The sequence below is a fragment of the Rhinatrema bivittatum genome, chromosome 2 (assembly GCF_901001135.1).
Source record: "Rhinatrema bivittatum chromosome 2, aRhiBiv1.1, whole genome shotgun sequence".
Taxonomy (NCBI): Eukaryota; Metazoa; Chordata; class Amphibia; order Gymnophiona; family Rhinatrematidae; genus Rhinatrema; species Rhinatrema bivittatum.
Genome location: NC_042616.1, coordinates 37565350 through 37587630, shown reverse-complemented (window position 1 = coordinate 37587630; position 22281 = coordinate 37565350). Strand labels below are relative to the sequence as shown.

Here is a 22281-nt window from a genome sequence, read left to right as displayed (position 1 = left end):
AATTTCTCAAACACCAATAAAATATTTCAAAACAGCACTTATATCAAATAACATCCAATAATTAAAACTAATAAGGATTTTAAAAAGCCCCTGCTGTCCCTGTCTGTGGGAGCTCTTGATTTCCAGTCACCCTGATATTGTCGAGGATTAGGAGGTTATCCTCTCTCTCTCACACATACTCACATGTTCATTCTCTCTCACACATACACTGTCACATACATACACATTCATGCTCTTATACCCAACATAACCTCTTGCTCTCAAAGACACTGACACACTCTCAGGCTCTAAGACACTCTCTCCCCCTCCACACACACCCCCACACAAACTCTTACTCCCCTGGATTTTCTCATACACACTCATGCTCTCACACTCACTGGCTCCCTCACATACACACACACACACACCCAGGCAAGCTCCCAGTCATTCTCACAAACACACACACACTGACCCCCAGGCAGGCACCCATGCATTCACCCACATACATCCCCAGGCAGATTCCCATTCATACACATGCACACACTAAAGGCAGACCCCCTCTCTTTCTTTTGCCAGCAACCTCGGAACCTCTCTCATTCCTCTGCTGCCACTGTCACTGCTGCCGCATGGCTATTGGGGAGTAGATTGCTGCTACTGGCACTGAAGCCCATTCTGCTGCCTCCTCTGTGCAGGCCTCCTGGGCTTCCATTTCCTCCATGCTGATCTCGAACATTGTGAGATTCACATAGACAAAGTGCTACTCTTGCACATTCCAAAGATTACATGTGCCAATCACTAAAAAGTAATTTTATTTTTTTTTACCTTTGCTGTCTGATTATAGTTTTCTTATCGGTTGGTCACAGGCTATTTTTTTTCCACCTTCCCTTCCTTATTTTTTTGCCAATTCCTTTTATATTGTCTTTTTTTCTATTTCTTTTCTCTCCATCTTCTTCCCTCAAACCCACAGTCAGGTTCTCATTCACACATTCTTTCTCTCTCTCACACACACACACAGGCTCTCACTGGCACATGCTGTCTCTCATACAATCATTCATACACACAGGCTCTCACTGGCACATGCTGTCTCTCATACAATCATTCATACACACAGGCTCTCACTGGCACATGCTGTCTGACTCTCACACACACAGGCTCTCTCTCACTCCCACATGCTGTCTTGCTCAAGCACAGGCTCTCACTGTCACATGCTCTCTCTCATACAATCATTCATACACACAGTCTCTCACTGGCACATGCTGTCTGAGTCTCACACACAGAGGCTCTCGCTCACTCCCACATGCTGTCTTGCTCAAGCACAGGCTCTCACTTTCACATGCTGTCTCTCTCACACACACAGAGGCTCTCACATGCTGTCTCTGCAAACATTCAGGTCCTCACTCCCACACACAGTCTCTCAACTCACTCTCACACACAATCTCTCAACTCATCTCATACACGCACACACAAACACACTCTACAGACCCTCAGCCTCTCTCTCACCTCTCTCACCTCAGCCTCTCTCACACCTTGTGTGTGTGAGTACATCCTCTTCGCGGGTTACTGCAGGATGTACTCTGCAGCGGCCCAGATCTTCTCGGGCCGCGGAGGCCCTGCTACCGGGCCTCTTCCTCTTCTTGGGTCACTGCGACTTGGGATTCGTGGCAGCCCGAAAGCGCTGCTCCTCTTCTGCATGCGCTGATGCTCCTCCTCCTTCCTGCCCGCGCGACTTCAGCAACGTTTTCTTCCAGGGTCGCGCAGGCAGGAAGGAGGAGGAGTACCCTGCATGTTTAAACGCGACCTTTTTCTTCGGGCCGTGGTGACGTGAGCTCCACCACGGCCCTGCCGATCTGCCTGCTATGTGTCGCTGCTCAGAAGCTGTTGCGTTCGTGCCTCTTCTCGATCCTCGTTCCACCCTCTCTACCTGGGATGCGACTCCCTTCGGCTGTGACGGACAGTGCAGCCGCAGCTTCTCTCCATCTCTTGCCACAATGAAAGAGGTTTCCCCACCGTGGGCCCTACATAACCTGGCACACGCTGCGCGTGTGCCAGGTTATGTAGGGCCTGGCCTGACGCTGGCCTGACGCTACAGATCCGCCATGTTCTCGATGACATAAGGGCGCATGCGCGCTCCTGACTTTGTACCAGCAAGGGTGAAAACCTCGGGGGTGTCCCCCCGTAGTGACATCATCCATTTGCACTTTAAAAGGTCTTTGTTTGCTAACCTCTAACGAGTTAGCAAAGAACTCCAACGGGACTTGCTTCGGCAGTCCACGATACTTGCAACAACGATCCTAGTCAGCCCGGGAACCCGCCCCACTGCTCGGCCTTTTCAAACTTACCAGGAGTACCCTCTCCAGGGGGGTTCCGCTTTCTCTTCTTGATTTCAGATTGCCAGAACACTCGGAAGACTCCTCATTTCCTGGAAGCGATCATGGATGTGAACACAGTGAGTTCTATTACATAGGAATCGGTACTCGTTTCATGAGGGCCTACATTCCTATTGCTCTGAAGACTCCCTTCTGTCCAAGACGTTATCGCAGATACAGAGATCAAGAGTTACATTGGCAAGATTACAGATAGGAACCGGTACTCGCTCCACGAGGGCCCATGTTCCTAGAATCCTTTACAGACTTTCTTCTACTCTAGAAGCCATTTCATATACAGCTATTGTGAGTTCTTATTACAGACTGTTTGTGGAAGCCAGTGCTCGCCTACGGCTCCTGTTCCTGAATATACTGAAGACTCTCTGTGGCATAGAGACCATTGCAGACATCTACTATTGTGAGTGTACCATCTTGTATCCAGTTTACCCTGTCTACTCACTACTTCTAGTCTCTCTCTATAGCTTAGCGACCCAGAGATTATATTCCAGTATCAGAAGGACTTCAGCCCTACCGGACACAACGACTCACTACTGCCACCACTGGTGGTTCAGCTTCCAGTCTAATAAAGAACTATTGAGTTTATTTCATATTCTAGCCTTGCCGGTGGCTCCTCTCAGGATCTCCTCCTGGGGGTGCTGTCATCTGCCATCGGCCCAGGGATTCACCATTTCCTCCAAGTGGTCATTCCTTTCACTATTGTCACCTTATGGCAGCCAACCACTACAGACCACTGACTCCGCTCGCAGAAGTATTGTATAGACAGCTACTCCTCTTTCTCTTGCCAGATTGCTACTCTGTAGCGGGGGCATGATCGATTGCTATCTCAGTAGCGAAATACTATATACCTATTGCCAACTCCTCTTCCTTGGAGAGTTGATCCATAACAGATTGCTACTCCTTAGCAGATTGGTAACAGCTTGCTACTTTCTTTCCTTACAGGAGCATCTAACAGCAGTTCGTTAACAGATCTACAAATAGCTAACTCCTCTCCTCTGGAGGAGCAGGTCATGTCATATCGCTACTCCTTCCCCTTTCAGGAGCATAGCAGAACAGCTTGCCAACTCCGCCCTCCTGGCGGAGTGAGCGACAGCAGATTGCTAACTCCTCCCCTCTGGAGGAGGCGAGCGTAACAGATTGCTAGCTCCTCCCCTCTGGAGAAGGAGAACGTAACAGCTGCCAGTGGGATGAGGTCCACCGGCGGCTGCATGAGCCTCCCTGCGCCCGGGAGCATTGGCTCCCCTCGGGATATCATTGCTCGTGGCACCCCCTAATACTTGGCACCCTAGGCCCAGGCCTAGTTCACCTAGTGCTTCCACCGGCCCTGCTTGCATTTGACCAGAGACCCTAAAGTAGATTCAGAAAGTAGTGCAGCTCTGAATTCGATTTTATTTTTACTAATCATTGAGCATACTCTTTCTATGTCAGTATTGCTATGTGGTAGCATTATATGATGCTTGACGACCTTCTATAACAGTGGGAAAAGATCAGACCCAGTGGATCACATAATATATTATCACCCATATTCTCTGCAACTGTAGGTCTTTCCTTTGCTCTTCAGAGAATGCATATGACTTGAGAGCTGGCAGCTGATCCAAAATTCTCCTGACCAGTGGCGCAAGGTGACTGCAGAGGTTGGTGGTGCACCAGAAAATTTGCTGCTGCCAGGTGCCCTAGAGCACAGTCCCACCCTCATACATTACCTTGTGAGCACTACTTTCTTTGATGCAAAAAGCCTATCAATTTTATGATCACAGCAATCCAGTCCATAGAGGGAAAATTAGCTAAATCCAACCCTTTAAAATAATTGCTTAATCTACTAACAGCTGTTATAATAAAATATGTGAATGAAAAAAATAGTTTCTGCAAGAAACCATTTTCTGCATGCAAATGAAATTAATAAAGAGCAAACTTCTTTTTAAAAAAGAAAACAAGGAAGAGAGTGTTGTGATTGACGTGAGTGTGAGCCCCTCTCATCGTGGTGCAATTGGTGCATCCTCGTGGGCTGGGTCCTAAGGTTTGCGCTGACGGCGGGTGAGCGAGTCTTGACACGGGCCAGGTTATGAAAGAGTCCAGAAAGCTATGCCTGAAACTGAAGTCAATTCTGAAGACTTGGCAGAAGACTGAAGCTAAAGCTGAAGGCTGGAGCAGGGCAAGGCTGAAGGTTGAAGACTGTAGCAGGACAGAAGACTTGGAAGCAAGACCGAAGCAGGATCAAAGCACAACTGGCTGGAGATCCTGCTGAGGCAACGCTGAGTTGCATGGCCGGGGTTTAAATACCTGGCTGTGTGACATCATCGGGAAGCGCCATGAAAGAGGTTTCCCCACCGTGGGCCCTACATAACCTGGCACACGCTGCGCGTGCACACCTAGAAGCAGGACAAGAGCAGCATTTTCCTGCCATGAGGAGTGGCAGCGTTAGATCGGCGGCATCTGGGTGAGTGAAACCACTCGTGGGACCTCCCTACGAGCAGCAAGCATAACAGAGAGGACCATAATGCTGTAAAATCCAGGGATGATAAGTAGCATAATTTTCACAGCAAGAGTTCAAGTTACACAAGAACTGGACCTTTAAAATACAGACAGAGCCTTACCAAATACAAAATAGAAACATGCCAACAAAAAGCATTCTGGAAACCAGAAGCCAGACTGTCTACATACATTGATAGTTTTTCTAACATTGACCTGTTTGCTGACACAATCGGTCTCCCAGGTGTTTTTTTTAGCATCTTTGTGCACTTTTGGTAAGGTGTATATAGTGGGAATACTTGGATGTTGAATGTTCAAAAATTTGTGTTCCTTCTTAGTTAAAAAACCAGATTCCAGGGCTTCATCTGTTACCTTCTTAATCTCTTTTTGAATCAATTTCATAGGATCAGACTTCAAAACTTTATATGTGGTTGTATCTTGTAACTGATGCAATAAATGTGCCAGTCTTGGATAATAATCAATCTGCCTTTAATATGAGATATCACACCAGTTTTACATTCAGGTACTGTAGGTATTTCCCTATCCCCAGAGGGCTTACAATCTAAGTTTTTGTACCTGAGGCAATGGAGGGTAAAGTGACTTGCCCAAGGTCACAAGGAGTGACAGCAGGACTTGAACTTTGGTCTTCTGGTTTATAGCCCACTGCTCTAACCACTAGGCTATTCCTCATCAGATTTTTAATTAATTTTAGATTAAATGCCTTGTTGAGAATGATGTTTCTCATATTCTTCCACATCTTTAAGAACCATTTTTTTTTTTATACGTTTCTAATACCAGATCCAACAGTCCAGAGGGACACCATGAAGATTTATCCATCACTCTCGATGTTTGTACTGTCTCACAAGGTTGTTTAGAAAAGAATATCTTGTTACGAGCGCGCGCGGGCGCGGTCGTCTCGAGCTGGTGGTGAGCCCTTGGGCCACGGCGAAAGCTAGGGAGGAGCCCCAGCCACACCGTGGGAGGTGAGCTGGGCAGGCATGGTGAGCCAGGCGGGTACAGAAGCAGGCACAGAGTCTGACCCTCAGCCGGACCTGCACGCCCATGGTAGCCAACACTGGGAAGTTGACTGATGAACGGTCCTCCGACTGTTCCCGGCCCTTTCGGACCTGCCGCTGGGAACGGCAATGGGCAGCAGGCCGGACAGAGGCGAGGGCAGACAGAGTCCTTTACACAGAAGACGTCAGACGGGGGCTGAAGCAGACATCCAAGACAGGCTGAAGCAAGACGTTGAAGAGGAGGGCTGGAAGGAGACATGGCACTGTCCAACAGGGCGCCCTACTCAGCCCATCCACGGGACTGAGTCGCGGACCACCCCGTCCCATACGCGCCCTACACAGCCCAGGAAGGCTGGTCACGGACCATGCTGGGAACAGGAGAGCACAGGAAAGGTCCAGTCGAGAAGGAACTCCGATGCCGGGACCAATGACATCCGAAGCCCCATCGGCTGGCAGGAACAGAAGCTCAAGAGCCCGGGGGACGAATCCCTCCTGTTGGCCACTCCAGGGCCCAACAGGACAGAAGGCTCAGGAACCAGACGAGGACATAGGGCAGAACAACCGGAACTGGAACTGAAACGGAATCAGGCAGCTTCAGGAACAGACATCAAAGCAAGGTCAGGAACAGACATCAAGGCAAGGTCAGGAACGGAGAGCCATCAACGCAAGGCAGACCACGGTAGACCTGGATCGGCAAGGTTACAGGCAACTGTAGAGCCCGATCTGGAGGCCAGTTGCAAATGACAAGGAAGTCCTTATATACTGGAGGTAGAAGGCAACTCCCTAGGAGGAGCTTGCCAGGACCGCCCACCGCTGGCCCTATAAGTGGTGTAGAGAGCTGCGGGCCGGCCCCTAGGAGAAGGGCGCCGCCAAACAGGAAGTCCAAACACAGAGGCATGCAAGCCACAGGCAGGCCACAGGAACAGCTAGGCCTCTCAGGCCCTGGAGCAAGTCCCGGATGGTGCACAGGAGAGGCCCTGGCTTCGAAGCGGCCTCCGGGAGGAAGGTAAGAGACCACCTGTAGCGCAGCAACAGGGGGGATCGCAACATATCTTAAGGGCTAGAGATTGAATGCATTTCTCTAAATCAACCCTAAATTGAAACATATCATGTCTACACTGCGGAACAAAAGAAAGACCCTTGTTTAAAACTGCATCTTGAACAGTTGTGAGTGTATGATTGGACAAATTAATTACGGCTGATTCCATGTGTACTGGCGGGTTGTTGATCTCGTAGCTATCCTTTGGTCCTAATGGACATTGTAATCTCCCCGTTGATATCTCCAGTTCGATCGGCCTCTGCCTCTCCTTTTCTGTTTGTACCCGTGGTCTAAAAAACGAGCATTCTCATTTGAAGATCTGTTCTCAACTTCTTCACCATCTGACGAGGAGTCAGAAGAGGACATATTGAAAGTGACATGTTTATTATCTTTCACTTGACCTTTTGTCCAGGGGTATATGCTTCCATTGGTGTAATCTTTTTCATCCCGGTTCAGTTTGTTTAATTTATACTTCCTTAGATCATTTTTAAAATGTTCAACTGACTTTTCCAATTCCTCATTATTGGAATCAAATAATTCTATATTGGTGTTCCGCTTTAATTCGTTAAGTTGTGTGTCAACTTCTATTTTTAATTCTTGAACCAATTTTTTTAGATGATTCTATGATCAGGAGCATTAAATCCAGGGAACAGTTGTTGAGGATAGAGTTCCATTTCAAAATGAAATCGCTATCCTCAACAAATAATTTTGGAGCTTTTAACACCCTCAGACCTCTGGGAATCCTCTCATTCTTACAATATTCTCCCAAGGTACTACTGTGTAATTCAGCCCGGATTAATCTTTTGTGTAGAGATAATATATCCAACCATTGTTGAGAAGTATTTTTATAGGTATCTCCATGTAGCAATGAGACATCTTGTAGTATAGAATTGACAGATTCAGGGCTATAGCTAAAGGCACTGTGCCAAGCATTAGACATACCTTCATAGATCAGAATAATCCACAACACAAGGTATAAAGTGAAGTAATGAAAAATTCCAATTATCAAAGAACTTCACTTGATTAATTTGATAACAAACTTTAAGTGTTCTACCACCCAGAAGTATAGAAAAGGATGAATAAAGAACTCAGAAACCTCATGTTTGTTCTATGTAGAACATTCAACATGTAAGAGGTAAATGTAATTGCCGGTCTTTAAAAAATCTCCAACCACCCAAACTTAATTTTATTTTAAATCTTAAAAAAAGTTTTGTATTTTTTGTTATATTTTTGTTTCCATAAAATTGGTAAATTGTATTTCAATTATACTCCAATTGCAATATGTAATCTTCATCAAACATATTGCTCAAAATAAGAAATGACTCTTTCACCAATCAATTCCACATATCTTCTGAATATGGTAATGATTTAACTTATCTGTATGATGTATGAAACCATGCTATCAGAGTCCATTCAGAGTCCATTCAGAGTCCTTTAAGCCAAGCTGTCATCAGCCGATGTTTTGCCCTAAGGCTGTTTAAAGGCGATTAGTGTATGGATCCAAAAATAAAATGAGCCCTGATATAAGGAAGTCCCTGCTTAGATTTTCTTGCCTTGGCGCAAGTGGTGCAGTGCCTACGGTGAAAAGACCTTGATCTGAAGGTCATGGGTTCAAGTCCCACTCTTGGCATTTCCTAGAATTGATTCCTTGCTTGTGGATCCCAGCCCATGAATCCAAGAACACTTGTTTCCAAGCTTGTGGGTTCAAGCTCCCACTTCAAGAATTCCAAGAATATCCATGGTGATTGGAACCAGAACATCTACCTAGACTGGTACAGGAACATGTCTGCCTTGTTCAGCTGCTCACCCCAGACTTTGCTGCTGTGAATTTGTTCTGTCAGGTCTTCTGTGTTCCTGCTGATGGCTGAAGACGTGGCCCAGCAAGATGGAGCACTGCTTTGGGTTAGTGTCTTGCTAGATTGTCACTGTGCCTGAACCTTATTCCAAGTCTTGTTCCTGCATCCTAGTTCTCCTGTTATGTCTACCCAGGTGGTACCCTCAGCCTGTTCCTAGACTCTGCTGCCTGCTTTCTGACCTCTACTTTACTGACCCCTGGATTCTGACCTCTGCCTGCTTGACCATGTCTCAAGATTCTGGCTCTGTTCCTAGCCTTGTCATCACCTACACTGTTCTGGTCCTCCTTGCTCCACCTGACCTCCCATCTCAAACCTGACTGCACTCCCCTCCTGTCTGTGGGCACGCCTGACTTTCATCTCTCTGGGAGGCCCACCTAAGTCCAAGAGGCCAGGGTCCCTAGGGGCTCCTCCAGGGGGACCTCAGGCTTACAGTGGTGAAGCTCATCCTAGCCTCTGTCTCCTCCAGTGCTCTGCCCCCTGGGGGCAGGTGCTTCCTGGTCAGGGGTGGATTGACCTATAGGGGGATTGGGCTTCCCCCGGTGGGCCGGTCACTCCTGTCTCGTGATTTTTTTTTGTATTATAAAATTTCCAACCAAAGTATTAGGGGGCACCGCGAGCAGTGGTATCCCGAGGGGAGCCAATGCCCCCGGGCGCAAGGAGGCTCATGCGGCCGCTGAGCAGCGACAGACAGATGGGCAGGGCCGTGGTGAAGCTCACGTCACCACGGCCCGAAGAAAAAGATCGCGCTGATGCTCCTCCTCCTTCCTGCCTGTGCGGCCCCGGAAGTAAACGTTGCCGGAGCCGCATGGGCAGGAAGGAGGAGAAGCATCAGCGCGTGCAGAAGCGGCCGCTGCGATGATTGCGGCCCGAGAAGAGGAAGAGGCCCGGTAGCAGGGCCGCCGCGTCCCAAGAAGATCAGGGCTGCTGCGGCCAGAGAAGAGGAAGAGGCCCGGTAGCAGGGCCACTGCAGAGCCCATCCTGCGGCGACCCGCGAAGAGGAGGCCCAGAGGTAAGAGAGAGGCTGAGGGTCTGTAGAGTGTGTGTATGAGTTGAGAGATTGTGTGCGTGTATGAGATGAGAGATTGTGTGCGTGTATGAGATGAGTTGAGAGATTGTGTGTGAGAGTGAGGACCTGAATGTTTGCAGAGACAGCATGTGAGAGCCTCTGTGTGTGTGAGAGAGACAGCACGTGCCAGTGAGAGCCTGTGTGTATGACTGATTGTATGAGAGAGAGCATGTGCCAGTGAGAGCCTGTGCTTGAGTAAGACAGCATGTGGGAGTGAGAGAGAACCTGTGTGTGTGAGAGTCAGACAGCATGTGCCAGTGAGAGACTGTGTGTATGAATGATTGTATGAGAGAGAGCATGTGACAGTGAGAGCCTATGTGTATGAATGATTGTATGAGACACAGCATGTGACAGTGAGAGCCTGTGTGTATGAATGATTGTATGAGACACAGCATGTGACAGTGAGAGACTGAGTGTATGAATGATTGTATGAGAGAGCATGTGACAGTGAGAGCATGTGTGTATGAATGATTGTATGAGAGAGAGCATGTGACTGAGAGCATGTGTGTATGAATGATTGTATGAGACACAGCATGTGACAGTGAAAGGCTGTGTGTGTGTGTGTGTGTGTGTGTGAGAAGAGAGAGAAAGCATGTGAGAATGAGAACCTGACTGTGTGTTTGAGGGAAGAAGACAGATGGAGAGAAAAGAAATAGAAAAAAAGACAATATAAAAGGAACTGGAAAAAAAATAAGAAAGGGAAGGTGGAAAAAAAAAGCCTGTGACCAACCGATTAGAAAACTAAGATCAGCCAGCAAAGGTAAAAAAAAAAATAAATTACTTTTTAGTGATTGGCACATGTAATCTTTGGGAATGTGCAAGAGTAGCACTTTCTCTATGCGGATCTCACAATGTACGAGATCAGCATGGAGAAAGTGGAAGCCCACGGGGCCTACACAGAGGAGGCAGCAGAATGGGCTTCAGTGCCAGTAGCAGCAATCGGCACCTCCCAATAGCCACGCGGCAGCAGTGACAGTGGCAGCAGAGGAATGAGAGAGGTTCCAAGGTTGCTGGCAAAAGAAAGAGAGGGGGTCTGCCTTTAGTGTGTGCATGTGTATGAATGGGAGTCTGCCTGGGGGTGTATGTGTGTGAATGAATGGAAGCCTGCCTGGGGGTCAGTGTGTGTGTGTGTGTGTGTGAGTGTGAGAGCATGAGTGTGTATGAGAAAATCTAAGGGAGTAAGAGTGTGTGTGGAGGTGTGGAGGGGGAGAGAGTGTCTTAGAGCCTGAGAGTGTGTCAGTGTCAGTGAGAGCGAGAGGTTGTGGTGGGTATAAGAGCATGAATGTGTATGTGTGTGACAGTTGTGATAATATAATATATCAGGGCCATCTGTTTAGTGGAAATGCACCAAAAGGAGTCCAGGGGGCACTGCTGGCTTGTAAATTAAGGCATCCTGTTGAGCTGTCTCTCTCTAGATAAGTAAAAGAAATGATGTATCTTTTGAAGTCACAGGCTCCCAGGAAGGGAGTTAAAGAATGTAGATCTCTTCAAGGTTAGTTAGTTTCCCAGGGCTCTGTGGAATGTTAGAAATGGTTCCTGTCACCTTGTGACTTTAAATCAAAGGAGAGTTGTTTTAATTACTATCCAAAACTGTATTTAAGAATGGCTGGTTCAATCACAAATTAAGTCAGGCTCTTAGGTTTATGAGCTGACTTCCTTATGCGCATAAGAAACAAGAAATACAGGCTATTATTCATAAGAAATACACTGTCTCTATTTTCCTGTTGTCCTTTGCTAAACATTTTTCATTGCACAGTGTATGAGTGAGAGAGAAAGGACATGTGAGTATGTGTGAGAGAGAGAGGATAACCTCCTAATCCTCTACAATATCAGGGTGACTGGAAATAAAGAGCCTCGGAGACCAGAGACTTTTAGGAAGTTTTCTACCTTACCTTGTCTCGGCGTTTCTTGGTCTCGTTCCAGGCGGTCTCCGGCTGAGGGGGAAGAGGGAAAAGTACCTTCACCACCGTGCTCGAAGTTGCACCCACTGCTTCTCAGCCGCGCCCAATGTCGGGGGCTAAGTCCACGTGGAAATCACCTCAGGAATTCTCAACTGGGGGAGGGACCTGTAGGTATCATCGCAGGAGAGCGGGGCTCGTCTATAGAGGTAAGATTTCTTCTTGTTTTGGATTTCTTTGGTTTGAATACTCTAACGATGAGCAAGCGTGTATAGAGTCCCTAACTGCTATGGAGACAGAAAATACTGAGGAGCTGCACTTCCTGCAGGGGTATATGTACTAGGGCTGACGTCAGATTGAAATCTGATCCGTCTCCAACTGCTATCAGGAGTACACTATACCCTGAGTCCATCTGCTACATGCTAGGAAAATGGGGATTATCTTTCAGAACAGCCAGCAGTGTTTACAAAGCACCCGCCACGTCTTTACTGTGTGTGCTGCAATCGGGTTAGATCTCATCACCTGCCTATCCCTCAGTTGTAGAAACAGTAAAAGAGGAAAGCCTATTCCCTCTGCCGCCCCCACCTCCAGCAATAACCATGGCCGCATATACTTTCTGTTCAGCCATGCCGGCAAGCAGGCCAGGCTTGAGGCCAAGTAATACCCTAGCAAGTTAGGGAGTGCAAATCCTCCTCCGTTCTTAGTATGCCATAAAGTGCTAAGTTTTAACCTCAGGATCTTGCCCTGCCATATATAGCGTGACATTGGGCCGTTCATATTTGCAAATAATTTCATAGGAAGTGTAATAGGCAAGTCTTGAAATAAGTACATGTGTTTAGGAAGGATATTTCATTTTTAGAACTCCAATTCTGCCCACCCATGGTACATACAGCACAGACCACTTCTGCATATCTTCTGAAATGTTTTTGCATATGGGAGCATGACAAAGACATATATACATCCTTAAAAGGAGCACATACTGCTGTTTAGATGGATCATCTTATTTTTTTTTCCTCCATCTTCTCTCAGTCTTTCTTAGAATGTCTCTGATTAACTAAAAATTGCAAGAACCAAGCAGGCACATCTACAATCACATCTGACCTGTATCTCATTCAATGGTGCTAATTTCTCAAAAGTATTCGCTAACATGCAATACCATTTAGTTACTAATTCTTCAGTATTAATATCATAGCTATCACTCTGATCCCCTCTCTTCTCACAATCCTTCTCTTGGTTTACCGCACCGGCGTGTTGCCACTGCCATACCGCTATCCAGCCCTCTCCTTCCACTCTGCTGTGACCTTGTTTTTTTTCTGTAGAGAAGTCCTGGCCTCGAAGCAGCAACTCCTTGCAGATTATTAAGAGTGGGACCTGGGAGCTCTCAAGTGCTGACAGGACCCAGTGGCAACTTGGCCTCTCACATGGATTTCCATGGTAATAGGAAACCCATGTGAGAGAAAGAAGCGAGGCTGCTGCAGATCCTGTCAGCATGTAAGGACGCTCACGCCCCACACTGAATTTGCTGCAAGGAGTTGCGGCTACAGAGGGCTGGGGATAACTCTGATGCGAGGGGAGGACCTGGGCAGAGAGGTCCCATCTCTCAGACCCCTTCATGATGACACCTAGAAAGGTGGAGAGATTGGACTCCCTGCCCCACGTTACCCCTCTGGTTTATTGGCATCCCATTTATAAATCTAACCCTGATTGCATGGAGGGGAGGGGGGGGGGGTGAGGATAAGGTGAGGAATTCAATGTTTGAGGGAAGAGTTTGATTTGGAAACAATATAAACAATCCGAAATATGTGCATGAAACCATAAATATTCACAAGAAAAGAGAAACGACTCCACCCTGCAGTTCAAAACTCCATTCTCTTCTCAGTGTAAATATCTACCCCACCCCTTTGTGATGTCATCAGTGTGCGTCCAGCAGGAAGAGGAGTTGCCGAGTGCAGAAGAGACACAAAATCATTCCTACCTTTAATTTATAGATTAACAATAGAAACCAGAAACTTTTAGGCTCAAATCTCAGCTCCTGCCCCTGTAACAGCCTCTGAGCTGCACAACAAGAGACAAACGTTCGACTCTTCCCCAGCACGAGAAAGAGACCGCAATTAATTTTTAATCCTGAAAAACAGAGAGGAAAATGCCTGCAAGAGCTTCTGCTCAGGTAGGAGATTGCCTCCAACTTTTTGCCCTTTTATACAAACATAGCCGCAGCTTTCTAACCTGGGACAGTGCAGAGACAGCCCTATCTTTAATAGGGCCCCTAGCGCTTTGGGACCCTCATGAGTGTATTGAGAGAGATCAAAAATCCCATAAAGTGAGATTTGTGTCCCAGGTTCTGTGTGTCACTGGTTTCCGGTTGTTTTAGTCATGCTCTGGAACTGGGTATTATGTGACTGTGAATTATATACGCCCAGAAATCTCATCCCCTGCCCTGCTGCTTCCCAGCACTGGGAGGTCTGTTGATGGATGTGATGCAGAAAGAGCTGAGTGTTTTCATGTTTATGTTTTAGGTCTCAGTAACCTTTGAGGACATCGCTGTCTATTTCTCCCAGGAGGAGTGGGAGGATTTAGAAGAACAGCAGAAAGAGCTTTACAAGGATGTGATGAAGGAGAATTATCAAATCCTCTGCTCACTGGGTAAGGTGCAAATTTATATTTTTCTTAGCAGCTTAAGGGCATTAGGTAAAGGCAGTTCTGAGTGCGAGATTTCATTAAAAAAAAATGAGAAAGTGATTGAATGCTTCAGTGAACACTTTGGTGCCAGTTTAAACCATAGTATAATGGCACATTATTGCAGAATTTACTAAACTGCCGAAACCGATTACTGCAGTTTTGTAAATCATGCATTGCTGTGGCTGGAAAAGAATGTGTGATCGCTGCCCAGAGCAGCACATGATCATGAGCTGCAGTCTTAAAGGGCCCATAAGCTGCTGTTGAACCCCTTCCCAGCTCCAATATTAGAATTTTTTTCCGCTATCTCCCTGCAGGTCTCCAGTAAAAGAGAGGTCCATCCAAGAGTCAGTAAACTATCAACCCTGCCTGATTACCTTCAGAAAAAAACTCAAGACTTGGCTTTTCATCCAAGCCTTCCCTTAAGCCGAACATTGTAACAGTTCTTTCATTTAGCCCAATAGACTAAATGACCGACCCAGCCACGGTATATCCATATGTTCTCATTCTCCAGTTGATTCTGTCCTTTATTTCATGGCTACTCTAGCCCCCAAGTTCTATCTCCCTGTTATTTGTATCTGCGCTTCGGCCTTCCTGTTATATGGTTATGTTTCAGTTAACCCCTAGTTTTATGTAAACCAGCCTGATATGAAGCTTGTCATGAAGTTCGGTATAGAAAAATGTTAAATAAATAAATAAATAGAAGCAAAAATCATATCATCATGAAGGGATCCATACAATGTTTTTACAAATGTTTATTACACAATTACATGAATGTAATCATTTTAATATACAAATTCATATTAAAACTTACCACATTGTATGTCAACTTTGATTTTTAGATTGTAAACCTTAAGGCACACAAGCATTAGAAAACAATGTTTTAATGAACCTGTTATTTGGCTTAATTAAAATACAACTAATACATCATACACAACATCTTCATATGTTTCATACCACACACTCACCATACATACATACATACGTACGTACTCTCTATCATTCACATCCAAAAAAATATTATGTTAACAAAATCCTTATTTACGATTTGTCAAGTGCGATTAAATGACAAGAATTTAACAGGCTAACTTTAAAACGAGCACGTGCGTCCATATCAGCATGCGAGCAGAGAGACCCCATGCATGATTTAAAATAAGCTTATCGCTCCTAAGTATGCTCCTAATTTTAAGAGGTTACTTGAGAAAACCTACTGTAGGACTTTGCTGGCTGTAATGCACGCATGTCAGTGGAATTTAAAACATGCTCGCGCCAGGGACATTTCCAGTTTTTCCAACTAATCCACTGGTCTTCAGGGCCCCTCTGGTTCTTCATTCTGCATGCCCTCAGTTGACCCAGACCCCTCCTCCTGACCTGTAAGCCCTAAAATGCGAGATCTACAGAGCAGCAGTGAAATTGCGCAGTGAACGAGCTGATGCGCGCTGTGTCCTCTGGTTTTAAAGTATGGAGTCGCGCGTGGAAGTGTTGGCCCCGCCCCTTTATTTGTGGTGCGCGCACAGGTGTAAATGACAACGTTTTAAAATCCACATTGCTCGTGTGCGCCCCACAAATACACACACCTGGGCATCTTTGCGCAAGCAACACTTTTAAATTGACCTCAATAGCAGATCTAAAGTTAGCTGGTTACTTAACCAGATAAGTTTGAATATCACTACTTATCTGGTTAAGTTAGCTGGATAAGTAGCTCCTCCCAGTTATGCCTCCAGAATGCTTCTTTTTTTTTTATCTGTCTTGATTTTATGCGGCTAAAATCTAGCCAGATAAGTGGCTGAATATACCAAAACTTGCCATTTAGACAGATTATTTTAAATTTTCCATCTAAATGGATTTTGATTATCTGCCTCTGGATGCCTAACCTGATTCTGATGAAATTGGCATGGATAAACCTTTATAAAAAAAAAAAAGTCTCCGAATAACAGACATCTACAACAGTAATAATATCAATTTTTAATTAAGTAAACAATGTCTACAAAATTCCCTAAATGCCTCAGACGAGTTGAACCTGCTAAATATCCCCTCACTGTATACTTCTTTACTAAGATTTAGCTTGCCTTCAGCATCAGCTTTTTTAAATGCACCAGCATTCTAAATCCGATGCCATCGTATGGTCAGGAAACACTGTGCATGCGCAGTGTACAAAACACCTCAATATATAGAGTTAAAGATGCATGGTGAGTACTCAGACCACTTTTCGGCAGTTACATTATACCGGCTTTAGTGCATGAGGTGTACAGGGCAGTGCCAGGGAGACACCCTCCCTTCTCCCGCACGCTAGCCACCACCATCTGGAGTGAGATATGGAATATGACAACGAGTGGCTGCCTTTAGGGGACGAATCTCTGGAGGAGGCCCCGGTAGTAGTTCCAGAAGATACTGAATTGGAAAAAGATCCCCTGGATGAAGAGGAGATCACTGCTTTGGAAGGGGGTGACCCGAAGGTTGTTTGATTATTTAGGAGAGGGCAATTAGCCTCTGCGATTACCCAGGCTTGCTCTGAGTTGAGGATTTAAGGACAAACCAGCAGAGCTGGAGGATGTTGAGGAAATCCCATTTTGGAGGGTCTTAGGCGTCAGACCAACATGGAAGCCAAGGCATTGTTCTCAGCAGAATGGGATGCGTCGAAGGCAGGACTGAAGGTCGACAGGGCCATGATGAAGTTATAGCCCCTCCATGAGGAGATCTTGGCTGTATTTAAATTGCTTAAGATGGATACCCGCTTGTCAGCAGTTACTAAAAAGATGACTATTCCTATCGAAGGAAGTGCGGAGCTCAGGGATACTTGGAATAGAAAGATTAAGATGCACCTTAAGAGGTCTTTTGAGGTTGTGACTTCAGCCCTCGGGGCCCTGTCTGTTTTAGTTTGCACTTGGTACTGAGGAAGGTATCTCTGATTGAGAGGCCGAGCCAACTGGAAGCTGGACTGTCTTTTATATTGGATGCTTTATATGATTTAATGTATCCTTTGGCCAAAGGCATGGTCACATCACTGGCAGCTAGGAGACTATTGTAGCTCCATAATTGGTCAGCTGATGTTTGATCTAAGCCTCAGCTGAGGAATTTGCTCTTTAAAGGAAAGCTATTTTTTGGAGAGGTTGCCAGAGGACAAGCCTAGTTGATGTAAGCCATTTTCCATGAGGCATAAACTCTGTGAATCAAGGCCTTACCTCCCAGGAAAGAGGCCATCAATGCAGAGATCCTATTCTAGCAAGTCCCTGTCCTTTTGTGGAAGAAGAAAGTCTGGAAAGGACAGTGCTTCTGCTGGCATGGCAGGACTCAAAAATTCACAATGAGGAGCAAGGGCCTACTCTTCAGTAGTGAAGACTAGGGGTTATCTAGCCCTTTTTTTATGAAGAGTTAGGCCCAAATCGCCAGAGATCAATGGATCCTTTCTATGGGAAGAGATCCTTTCTATGGGAAGAGCCAGTTACGCTTTAGAATTTGCTCGTGCAATGTGCAATGCCTTCATGATATATCCTTGTTCCTTCTGTCTGAAATGGGGAGGCAGTGAAGGAGACTCTGAATCACCTTCTCTGATTGGAGGCAGCAGATCTGATGCCAGAAGAAGAGCGGGTTCCGGGTCGCTGTTCCATCTGCTTTGTAACATAGAAACATAGAAACATAGAAATGACGGCAGAAGAAGACCGAATGGCCCATCCAGTCTGCCCAGCAAGCCTCACACATTTTTTCTCTCATTCTTATCTGTTACTCTTAGCTCCTTGTTCTATTCCCCTTCCACCCCCACCATTAATGTAGAGAGCAGTGATGGAGCTGCATGCAAGTGAAATATCTAGCTTGATTAGTTAGGGGTAGTAGGGGCAGTAACCGCCGCGATAAGCAAGCTACACCCATGCTTATTTGTTTTACCTAGACTATGTTGTACAGCTCTTGTTGGTTTTTTTTTTTTTTTTTTTTTCTTCTCCCCTGCTGTAGAAGCAGAGAGCCATGCTGGATATGCATTGAAAGTGAAGTATCAGGCACATTTGGTTGGGGTAGTAACCGCCGTAACAAGCCAGCTACTCCTCGCTTTGTGATTGCGAATCCTTTTTTTTCTTCACCCCAGTCGTTGAAGCTATGCAGGATATGCGTGAAGCATCAGGTTTGTTTTTTTTTTTTTTTTTTTCCCCCTGCCCTTGAAGCAGAGAGCTATGCTGGAAATGCGTGATGTATCAGTCTTTCTCCCATGCCGATGCAGGAGAGAACCATGCTGGATATGCATGGAAAGTGAAGTATCAGGCACATTTGGTTTGGGGTAGTAACTGCCGTAACAAGCCAGCTACTCCCCGCGTTTTGAGTGCGAACCCTTTTTCTTCTCCTTTGCCGTTGTAGCAGAGAGCTCTGCTGGATGTGTGAAGTATCAGTTATTCTTCTCCCCTGTCATTGAAGCAGAGAGCTATGCTGTATATGCATTGAAAGTGAAGTATCAGGCATATTTGGTTTGGGGTAGTAACCGCCGTAACAAGCCAGCTACTCCCCTCTTTATGAGTGCAAATCCTTTTTTCCATTACCTCTTGCTGTTGAAGCTTAGAGCGATGTAGGAGTCACAGTAAGCATGTGTATGTTTATTTAGTAAGGGTATTGTGTCAATAGCCATCATTCTGGCGAGTCACCCACTCTTCATTGGTGGCCTCTTGACTTTATGGATCCGCAGTGTTTATCCCACGCCCCTTTGAAGTCTTTCACAGTTCTGGTCTTCACCACTTCCTCCGGAAGGGCATTCCAGGCATCCACCACCCTCTCCGTGAAGAAATACTTCCTGACATTGGTTCTGAATCTTCCTCCCTGGAGCCTCAAATCGTGACCCCTGGTTCTGCTGATTATTTTCCTACGGAAGAGGTTTGTCGTTGTTTTGGATCATTAAAACCTTTCAAGTATCTGAAAGTCTGTATCATATCACCTCTGCTCCTCCTCTCCTCCAGGGTGTACATATTTAGATTCTTCAATCTCTCCTCGTACGTCATCCTATGAAGATCCTCCACCTTCCTGGTCGCCCTTCTCTGTACCGCTTCCATCTTGTCTTTGTCTTTTGTAGATACGGTCTCCAGAACTGAACACAGTACTCCAGGTGAGGCCTCACCAAGGACCTGTACAAGGGAATAATCACTTCCCTTTTCTTACTTGATATTCCTCTCTCTATGCAGCCCAGCATTCTTCTGGCTTTTGCTATCGCCTTGTCGCATTGTTTCGCTGTCTTCACATCATTAGACACTATCACCCCAAGGTCCCTCTCCTGCTCCGTGCTCATCAGCCTTTCCCCCCCCATCGAGTACAGTTCATTCGGATTTCCACTCCCCATATGCATGACTTTGCACTTCTTGGCATTGAATCTCAGCTGCCATATCTTCGACCACTCTTCCAGTTTCCTTAGATCCCGTCTCATTCTCTCCACTCCTTCCGGCGTGTCCACTCTGTTGCAGATCTTAGTGTCATCCGCAAAAAGACAAACCTTACCTTCTATCCCGTCTGCAATGTCGCTCACAAAGATATTGAACAGGACCGGTCCCAACACCGATCCTTGCGGCACACCACTTAAAACCGCTCTCTCTTCAGAGAAGGCTCCATTTACCATCACACATTGTTTTCTGTCCGTCAACCAATTTGCAATCCAGGTCACCACATCGGCACTCACTCCCAAGCTTCTCGTTTTATTCACCAGTCTCCTGTGCGGAACCGTATCAAAAGCTTTGCTGAAATCCAAGTAGATGACATCTAGTGCTCTTCCTTGATCCAATTCCTTGGTTACCCAGTCAAAAAAGTCAATCAAATTTGTCTGACAGGATCTTCCCCTGGTGAATCCATGCTGCCTCTGGTCCATCAATTCTCCAGACTGTAGATAGTTGACTATTCTCTCTTTCAGCAGTGACTCCATTACTTTTCCCACCACCGAAGTGAGGCTAACCGGTCTGTAGTTGCCTGCCTCTTCCCTGTTCCCACTCTTGTGAAGCGGGACCACCACCGCTCTTCTCCAATCACTCGGCACCACTCCCGTTTCTAGGGATCTATTGAACAGGTCACACAGCGGACCCGCCAGAACATCTCTGAGCTCCCTCAATATCCTTGGATGAATCCCATCAGGCCCCATGGCTTTGTCCACTTTCAGGTTCTTTAGTTCTTCCCACACATTTTCTACTGTAAAAGGATTTTCATCTATTCCCCTTCTCTCCAGTTTCTTGTTGTTTAGAGATGGTCCTTCTCCAGGGTCTTCTTTAGTGAACACAGAGCTGAAGTATTCGTTTAATATTTCTGCCATTTCTTCGTCTCTCTCTACACATTGATCATTACCACCTTTCAATTTCACTATACCACTTTGGACCTTTCTCTTTTCGCTGATGTATCTGAAAAATGTTTTGTCACCATTTTTTATCTCCTTGGCAATCCTCTCTTCCGCTTGACTCTTTGCCAACTTGATTAATTTCTTTGTCTCCCTCAGTTGATACAAATATTCTTCTTTGTGCTCCTCCCTTTGGGATCCTTTATATTTCTTGAATGCTGTTCTTTTAGCTTTAATTTTGTCAGCCACCTCCATTGAGAACCAGATAGGTTTCAGTTTTCTTTTGCTTTTCTTTACATTTCTAACATATAGAGCAGTTGCCTTAGTGATTGCTCCTTTTAGATTGGTCCACTGCTGATCCACATCTCTCTCGTTCTCCCATCCTTTAAGTTCTTCCTCCAGGTAGTTCCCCATTTCCTCAAAGTCTGTGTTTTTGAACTGTAAAACTCGGGTCTTTGTGGTTCTTTTCCCTATTATTTTAGTGATATTAAACCATACCGTTTGATGATCACTGCTGCTGAAGTGGGCGCCCACCTGGACATCTGAGACATTATCTGCATTAGTGAGCACTAAGTCGAGTATAGCTCCTTCTCTCGTGGGTTCCAACACCATTTGTTTGAACAAAGATACTTGCATGGCATCCACTATCGCTCTACTATTTTTAGTTTCTGCAGATGGGATTTTCCAGTCTACATCTGGCATATTAAAGTCACCCACGATCACCACTTCTCCCTTCTTACCTATCTTATGGATGTCTTTAACCAGATCTCTGTCCAGCTCTTCCTTTTGGTTTGGAGGCCTGTAAACCACTCCAATATAAATGGATGCTCCGTCATCGTTTTTTAGGTCGACCCATAGAGCTTCTTCAATACCCCAACTTCCTTGTAGCTCAGTTGCTTGGATGTTGTTTCTGACATAAAGAGCCACACCTCCCCCTTTTCTATCCTCTCTGTCCTTCCTTAACAAGTTGTAGCCTGGTATTGTTGTATCCCATTCATGAGATTCTGTGAACCATGTTTCTGTGATAGCAACAATGTCCAATTCTGCCTCAGCCATTAGGGCCTGCAGATCTGGGATTTTATTTCTCAAACTATGAGCATTTGTGGTCATAGCCTTCCAGGTACTCTCTTTACGGTTATTGCATTTCCTGGACTCCTTGTGAGATATTTGTTGAGATGTGTTATTCACTTCACTATTTCTTTTTGCGGTAGTGCCACTGTTGACAGAGTTTTCCATCTCAATTAGATTTTTTTTTTGCTTATGGATCTTTAAATACTGCATGCATTGTGTTTTCTCTCTCTTTTCTGGTAATACTGCAATGCTTTTCTCAAGAACTTCTTCAGTTTTTATTTTAGAGAAGGCTTGTTGTTCTTTTTGCATTTGGTACATTGTGTGTCTCCTCATCACAGGTCTAATTCTACCAGAGCCAACTGTATTCCTGGTTTTTAAAGAATTTCCTGATGACCTGTTTGAGTGGGGCGGTATACCTGTTGGCTGCTCTTCTGTCAAGAATGGGTGACTGTGGGTCCTACCTGAGCCTAATGGATCTCCTTTTCTTGACTCCTGGTTTGTTTGTGGTATTGGGGAATTATTTTCTGAGTAATGCAATGTGGGT

At 45.7% G+C, this 22281-nt stretch overlaps 1 protein-coding gene across 2 annotated transcripts in view; it reads left to right on the top strand.

The window, feature by feature from the left end:
- Window positions 1-13565: 13565 nt before the first annotated feature.
- The window catches only part of LOC115083848 (gastrula zinc finger protein XlCGF57.1-like), a 30991-nt gene continuing 22275 nt past the window's right edge, over window positions 13566-22281 (top strand). Inside the window, exons 1-3 of one of the 2 annotated variants that reach the window (XM_029587878.1) lie at window positions 13858-13871; window positions 14221-14347; window positions 14698-14867. Coding sequence is in view for 1 of the 2 variants with exons in the window: in XM_029587877.1 (XP_029443737.1) it covers window positions 13848-13871; window positions 14221-14347 (151 nt within the window). In the remaining variant the exon portion in view is untranslated. Of the gene's footprint in view, window positions 13872-14220; window positions 14348-14697; window positions 14868-22281 lie in introns of both variants that reach the window. The other variant, XM_029587877.1, reaches the window with a different exon arrangement.